General features: G+C 39.6%; 2 protein-coding genes across 3 annotated transcripts; both read left to right on the top strand.

Moving 5' to 3' along the window:
* Positions 1-241: 241 nt before the first annotated feature.
* On the top strand, positions 242-4,220 carry LOC146962584 (protein mono-ADP-ribosyltransferase PARP11-like). 2 transcript variants are annotated; one of them, XM_085769127.1, is made up of 8 exons: positions 242-578; positions 759-883; positions 1,497-1,617; positions 1,815-1,890; positions 2,253-2,325; positions 2,644-2,771; positions 3,179-3,330; positions 3,429-4,220. In XM_085769127.1, exons 1-8 carry the CDS (start codon positions 536-538, stop codon positions 3,743-3,745), a joined length of 1,035 nt encoding a protein of 344 aa, XP_085625253.1. In that variant the 5' UTR covers positions 242-535; the 3' UTR covers positions 3,746-4,220. The 2 variants fall into 2 exon arrangements, with proteins under 2 accessions (XP_085625253.1, XP_085625254.1); XM_085769128.1 differs by having other exon boundaries at positions 287-430.
* Positions 4,221-5,084: 864 nt separating this feature from the next.
* LOC146962583 (protein mono-ADP-ribosyltransferase PARP11-like) lies at positions 5,085-7,601 on the top strand. The gene is made up of 7 exons (XM_085769157.1): positions 5,085-5,301; positions 5,400-5,514; positions 5,601-5,670; positions 5,813-5,876; positions 6,299-6,432; positions 6,533-6,684; positions 6,773-7,601. The coding sequence occupies exons 1-7, from the start codon at positions 5,206-5,208 to the stop codon at positions 7,045-7,047; spliced, it is 906 nt and encodes a 301-aa protein (XP_085625283.1). The 5' UTR covers positions 5,085-5,205; the 3' UTR covers positions 7,048-7,601.

Here is a 7,601-nt window from a genome sequence, read left to right as displayed (position 1 = left end):
AACTCGTCCCTGGTGTTTCTATAACTCGATTAGACTTATTTTTATTTTATTTTATTTCAACACACATTGCCAAGCTTTTTAAATCCCAATTCCTTTGTCTATGTGCGGTTTAACGCTAAATACTTACAAGCGGTGAGTTTCTGCAGGGATTCAGTGCCTGTCAGGACGAACTGAGGGCTGCAGAGCTGCATGAGCAGTAAAAAGGGGGCGGGGTTACGTCATACTGACGCGTTACCGTGCCGTGCCTGACGCTCCAGGAAATAAAAGTAAACAACGCACAGTAAGACGAAAACGTTATGCAGCGTTAGTCATCTATTCTCGTGCCGACTTTGCGGGAGTTTTTTTCCCCCTGTTGCTTTATTAATAATGCATGGAGGATTTATATCCCAATAAGGAACAGGCAGCCAGTTAGAAAACAGGCTGAAAACTGGTAAGACACCCGTGGAGTTGAGACGAGTCGGGTGCGGCAGCCGCTAATGTTAGCTAGCTCGATATGGCGACTTCCTGTATTATTTGAGATTGTTTACAGGATGAAATGCCCTCACGACCATGGCTTAAAAACATCTCCTTGACGTTAGGTTTGTCCGACGAGTAAAAACATAACCTTGCCCCCTCCTCCCCAACCCCAACCCCAACGTACCCACACCCCTTCACCCTCCCCAACACCTCCAACCCCAACACCTTACACCTTCTTTGATTTGTTGCTGCGATTTGTCTTAAGTGTTTTTCGCGTGTTTTTTTCTACTTATCACTTGCAGATTTAGCTATGTTAGCCATCAGATCGTCAGAGGAGGAGTCCACAGAGATTGAGGAGATGGACACCTCAGAGCCCAACTGGTGCTGGTTCTACTTGGCTGAGTGTGGAGTGTGGCATATGTTTGAGGTAGTTCACGGGACATGACAAACACACAGTCTTTACACCCCCGCCTACTGCCCCTCCCTTTGGTGATACCTTAACCATGAATCCCATTGCTTTGAGCGCTTCAGCTCTCCCCCTTTGACCACTGTGTGCAGTTGAACATCCATCAGGTTCAAGCAACAGTGTAGTCAATCATGTGATGGTTTTCTCTGCTTTTCTTGGTCTTGCTTAATGTTAATTTAAAACATCTGTTTGATTGAATCACAAATGCCAGTGCAGATATTTTATCTATATAATTAATTGTGAAAAATCTCTCAGTCACTAAAGAAAAAGAAAAAAAAGTTGCAGGACGGATCAGACTAGATCTGCTGTTAACAAATGCTTACATTTATATTTTCATAGTTTATGGATGATTGTTATAGATAATCTTTAGGACGTTAAAATGTAAAATGCACTCCTCAAGTCTAATGTGACATATTTAGAATGGGAAGAATATCACATAAGAGAAAGAAAAGCATCAAACACTCACAACGGAGAGTGCACTGGTTCATTTTTCTGTCCATCGACTAACTAATTAATTGAATACTCTTTTCAGATCTCCCACACACTGATTCATTTGTCTCCATCTCCCTGTCAGATTGATCCCAGTGCAGCCTGCTCTGTGACCAGTGCTCAGATTGAGCAGTGCTACAACAGAAACCAACGTGGCGTTATGGAGTTCTATACTGCAAAGTATACGTACAGACTGGACTTCTCAGGTATGATGATGAGATTAACATTTTACATGACACTGTCTGAGTAAAACTGAAGATATTTTATTCAGACTTTTGATATAAGTAGTAGTGGAATTCTAGTGAGGTTACTTTACATTGTGTTTGAGTTAATCCCATTTTAGAAAACGTATGTGAATATAAGTTTCTGTTTCTGGTCTCATCTCGCTTGAATTCCTTGCCAGTTATGCGACAGATCAACGTCACTACGGGGAAGCAGAGGCCAATCAAACGCTCCCTCCACTCTGCAACTGGCTTCAGGTAAGCTTTGGTGGTTTGAGTGAACCTTTTACCGTCTCTTCACTTCATCCCTTCATCTTGTGGACACACACAAAGAAAGTGATAGTGATCAGGTTGAGTCTGGGAGTAAGGAGCACATCCTTGTGATAAGAGAGGTCAGAGGTGAAGCATCTGCCAACCTCAGGAATCCTCGGGGGGGAAGCCCCAGATTCCTGTCGGCTCTGCATGGAGCTGCCCGGCTGCTGACCCACAGTTTTGGAGCTGGGATAAAGAAGCTTTCTTCATCACAAATACACACTGCAGAATGCACATACTCAATAAATGCCATGACTGTCTGTCTTATGTTGTTGTAACAGTCTCGCTTTCTCTCTTACATGTGTCAGGTTTATATGTGATAATCTTGCCTTGCCTGTTCCTTGTCACTGGGAGAGAATCAATACAGATGAGCCCTATCAGGTGAGTAAGATAACACACGTTGCTTTGACATATTCACATACATATTGTTGGAATTAACTTTTACACATACCTTTACAGATATAAATATCTGCACAAAAAGTTCATAGAGACTATCATAATCTGTATTTAGATGTAAAGCTCTCACTGTCAGTTAGAGGATTATGGAAACAAAATGTTACAAGTGTGAGTGGAACTAAAATAAGATGCATGTTTCTGTATTATATTGAAATCAACATAAAGACATAGTTTTACTCCTTCAAGCTTTGACGGTTTTTGATGCTTTTACTCATATGTGATTGTGTATGTTGTGTTTTGCAGCTCATCCAGCTCGGCAGAGACACGTACGAGTTTAAAGAAGTAGCAAGACTGTATGAAAGGACAATGGACCATCCAATCAAATCCATCCAGAGGATTCAGAACCTGGACTTATGGGAGTTCTTCTGCAGGTAGACAAGTTGTTGTACTGTTGTGAGTGGACTGCACGGGTTGGCTGAGGATTCTGCTTGGGCGATTGCAATTTGATTCGATTCTGGTTTGCCGCCCATAAGATATTCTGTGAGAAATACGATGCTACTTTTCTCCAGGAGCTCTGCAGACAAATTGTGTCTTTTTTTTTCTTCAAATAAACAAACAATACGAGACCAAGGTTATGGCATTCTTATCTTTGCAGAAACATCTAATTGGATTTACTGCAAATCACAAAAAGTGTTGTCTTTGTCCATGAAAGTCAGTCATGCTGTAGTTTTGAGCACCTCCCTCTAGCTCTTTGTCGCTTGGAGAAATACTCTCATCCATCAACAAAGTGTTGATCCGTGCTCTGTGTTGTGTTGTCATTACTTGGTTCTCCCCTAAGGAAGAAAACACAGTTGCGAAAAGTCAAGCGCACATTGGATATTGAGGAGCGAATGCTGTTTCATGGCACAGGACACAGCAACATACAAGCTATATGTACATTTAACTTTGACTGGCGGCTGACAGGGAGCCATGGCGATGTCTATGGCAAAGGTAGATCCCTCTGTGTTGTGATGTAGCATCATGAAACAATTCACTACGCTTTTTCTTCGTTATATTCCTAACGTTGTCCTCACGCTTCTCTCCTCCAGGGAGCTACTTTGCCCGGGATGCCAAATACTCCAGTAAGTTCTGTCACACCACAGGGAAGCACAACACAACCCTGCAAAGACACGGACTCGCACCACCAATATTTGCCAGCGAACCACCTTATAAAACCATGTTCCTGGCCCGAGTGCTTGTTGGAGAATACACGGTGGGTCATCCAATGTACTGCAGACCGCCCTCCAAGGACGCCAGCTTCACCAACTTTTACGACAGTTGCGTGGACGATATGGCCAACCCAAAGATTTACGTCATTTTTGACAGCAATCAGATTTACCCCGAGTATCTGATTGAGTTCTACTGATGCCTAATGAGAAGATACTGTATGGCTTTTTTTTAAAATAGAGGCTGGATCTCAAATAATGGAAATATTTAGAATACAGAGTCAGATGACAGGCTGGAGTTGGAAAAGACATAACAGAAGCATGGGTCATCTAAAGTGCCTTTGGGGATATTGGATAATCGAGAAGACAATAAGGACTTTGTTTAGTTTGTATACTGTGCAGTCTGTTCTAAGACAGGACCTTGTGGCTGGAATGTTTCTGTGACGTAAAAAAGTGTGAAAACACTGACCGAAGATCAGTCCGTGTGGCAATTTTGTATCCAATGCAGAATCTGTGCTTGCTTGTCCAATAACTGTTGTTTAAACTAAGAGCGGCACTCGCAGCCTGTAGGTTATAGGTGATGTCCTGTCATCAGCCACAGCCCCTCCATAGTTACATCCACAGTGCCATGCATGAGCTTATTTACAAGTCATGTCGACAAAAATCAAAAACACACACGTTCCTGCTCACTCATTTAGCACTGTGGTCTTTTTAGTGGCATCGACATCTGTGTGTACCTAGTACGGTGTATTACGTAGGCATGGATTTTTTTATTTTGTTTTTATTCATAAAAACACTTCTACCTCTTATTTTTTTAAAACCATGCATCAGTGCACTTTTCCCCCTTTCCATGAAAGGTTTTGTGATTGTGTCACAATGACATGAACTTAAGTTAAAGCATCACATGTGGGTTCAGATCATCCGAGTGTGACATCACCACCACCTGCTAACATCGTTCTCTAAGGAATAAGCAGGAAATGTTTGCACCTTGTGTAAATGTTTAAAAAAAAATGAATTAATGTAGCCAGCACATGTATAGTACTGTAATGAAAATAGCCACACAATGTAATATTGCTTTGCTGTGTGCAGTTGTTGAGTCCATTGTATGACTGTGTCTGTGTGCAACTGAGTCTACATGAATTTACCACAAAGTATTGTTAACAGTACAAGACTGAAACTTGACGAGCTCGTTCATTTCCTCATCGTAAAGTGCAGACAAGTGAAGAAAACTGTTCAGCATCTTCGGTCATGGCACGACAGCTGTGTGTGTGTGTGAGAGTGAGTGTATGTGTGTGTGAGTGAGTAGGAGAGTGTGAAGCTTTATGTGTGTCTGTAATTTGCACATGTTTGAGCTAATAAAAATTTTCAACATAAGCATTATAGATGTTTTCTTTTGTTACACCCTTTCAGAGAAGATGATTGTCAAGTGTCTATTTACACTGCTGGTTGTGTCAATAGTAGTTGTGTGGTCTGAGAAATCCCGCCTCCATCAGAAGGTGTGGCTATGAATGATAGAGGACAGATGAGGAAGATACACCTATCAAACAAACTGAATAGCTACCAAAGTAAATCAGACAGAGCAAGATCAGTTTCAGTCAGTGAAACATTTATTTATCTTTTGTGTAGATTTGATTTAATTTCATTTATAACTCTTTGGACTATGTGGTACAATGAGGAAGTGGAATACATGGACACATCGGACTCACCATGGTGCTGGTATTACCTGGCAGACTGTGGCAGGTGGCACAAATTTGAGGTAAATGTTTTTCATTGTCAATGTTTCATTTACTTTTACAAAAGTTTGGCTGAAAAAAATGAAATAAATCAGGCTGCTACTTTCTGCCCACCCTGCAGGATGATCCCACTAAGCCCCCGCAGAGTGAGAATATTGAGAAATATTACCTAAGAGACCCAAAAGCATGTTTTAGTATATCTTCATCTAACTGTCACATCAAGATCGACTTCTCAGGTATTTGTATGCACTTTCTTTTTCACTTTAAGTCCTAATTTTCCTATAAAGAACATGTCTGATGTGATTTATATGTTCCTGCACAGCAATGTTACAGACAGACACCACCACTGGAAGACAAAGACGAATCCTACGGAGCCACAACATTCAGAGAAGGTGAATTAAAGCTTAAAATACGTAATGTTGTTACATAACACAGCCTTACAACAGTGAGTTCGCGTACGGTCAGTCTCAGTATAGTTTCCTGCAAAATGAAAGTGAAACTCTTGCACAACAGAAACTCTCTCTCCCTCCACAGCTGTTCCTGTTACACTGCAGCTCCGGTGTTCTGGGAGATGGTTGATCCTACACACCCATTTCAGGTGACAATGACAGAAACGTAGGAGTTAAAAGCTCTTCTTGTACTAAACTACTTTTTTTCTAATGGTTTAAAACACCAGTTTAGCTTAGTGCATACATAATAGGCTACATTCATACAGTTCAATTCAAAACAAACACAAACTATTATTTGACAAAAGTATTTCTATAGTATGAGTTTTCTCAGGTTTCGACTCCTTTTATTTTCCCCCAGTGTCCAACAGTCTCTCTTGTTGTCTCTCTTTTTTCCTCTAAAATTTCCATCTACTTTACTTGGACATTGTTGCCACTGCCACACAGTCAGCTAAGTTTATCAAAAAAGAAGTAGCTATGATTTGGTTTTTTAGACACAGCCCCTGCAAGTCAAACTGTGTATTTTTGTATTCTTTTCTTCCAACATTAGCTGGGTGCTCTTGATGTATTTCAGTTGATCAGTCTGAGTGAACTCACCCCTGAGTACAAAACAGTGGAAGATTATGTGAAGAAAGACGGACTGCTGGACAGACCCATTGTATCAATCTGCAGGATACAGAATTTGGACCTTTGGGAAATGTTTTGTTGGTAAGATCTTTAACATAAGCCCTTTATTTTTTTCTTCCTACTTTTTTTTATTTTTTATTTTTATTTTTACAAAATTGTCTTTTTTTTTTTTGTCCCAAAGCAAAAAGCGACAATTAATGAGGATTCAAGGTGCCAGTGAAATTGAAGAGAGAAGACTCTTTCATGGGACTGATATAAAAAATGTGGACAACATTTGCAAGTATAACTTTGACGTACGGTTAGCTGGACAACATGGTGTCGCATATGGAAAAGGTACATTTAATTTGTCTGTGTGTCAATATACAGGATATGGTCTTGCCTCACCAGAATGCCTTCATCGTTGCCTTTTTTTGTTTTTCAGGAGTCTATTTTGCAAGACATGCATCATATGCAGACAAATACAGCAAAAGCAGCTCGTCCCCAGGAAGTGCACACAGAGACACTAAAGTAGTGTTTTTGGCGCGAGTGATTATCGGAAAACCTATTGTTGGTCAGTCTCATTTTAAAAAACCTGATCATGGAAGTACTGAAAACTCACACGACAGCTGTGTGGATAGGCTCGACCATCCAAAAATCATTGTTATATTTGACTCAAATCAAATATATCCAGAATATTTGATTCAATACAAGTCTTAACTGGATCCTGAGGATCAGAAAAACCAACGTGTCTACCTCAAATCTGACTGAAAACCTCACCAGCAACTCCTGTCCTTAAAAAGACACAAAATTACATATATTTAGCTATTTAAAACAAAATTATGCATTATAGCCAACTGACAGTTGCTACATTTTAAAAGAATATTTTTTATATTTATATTTTTCAAGTTAATATTTAAATAGAGTTTATTTAGTTTAGAAATTAGTCAATAATGAAGTAAAGTAGTTTGTAAAAAGAAAACCAACTCATTTTTATTCCAATTTTTCATTAAGCATATTTTAACTGTGGACAGAAAGGCCTTTTATTAGAGAAACACACTGCATTAATAAGAGATAAGAGTTTTGGAGACTAGCTTATCACATTCTAATTTTTTAATACAAATGCAAAAGATTTTGTCATAAATGTAAATCAATGACATTTGTCAGAATGTAAAAAGGGAAAGGAACTGTTTATTCATAATTCAACATCCTCAATTTTTCAGAACAAAGCAAACATCAGATAAAAATTCATCATGTGACAAGATCAAATTAGT

Source organism: Trachurus japonicus, chromosome 23 (assembly GCF_045865225.1).
Source record: "Trachurus japonicus isolate A0001 chromosome 23, Traja_1.0".
Lineage (NCBI taxonomy): Eukaryota > Metazoa > Chordata > Actinopteri > Carangiformes > Carangidae > Trachurus > Trachurus japonicus.
The sequence above is the reverse complement of the archived record's forward strand: the minus strand, read 5'-3'. Positions and strand labels throughout refer to the sequence as shown.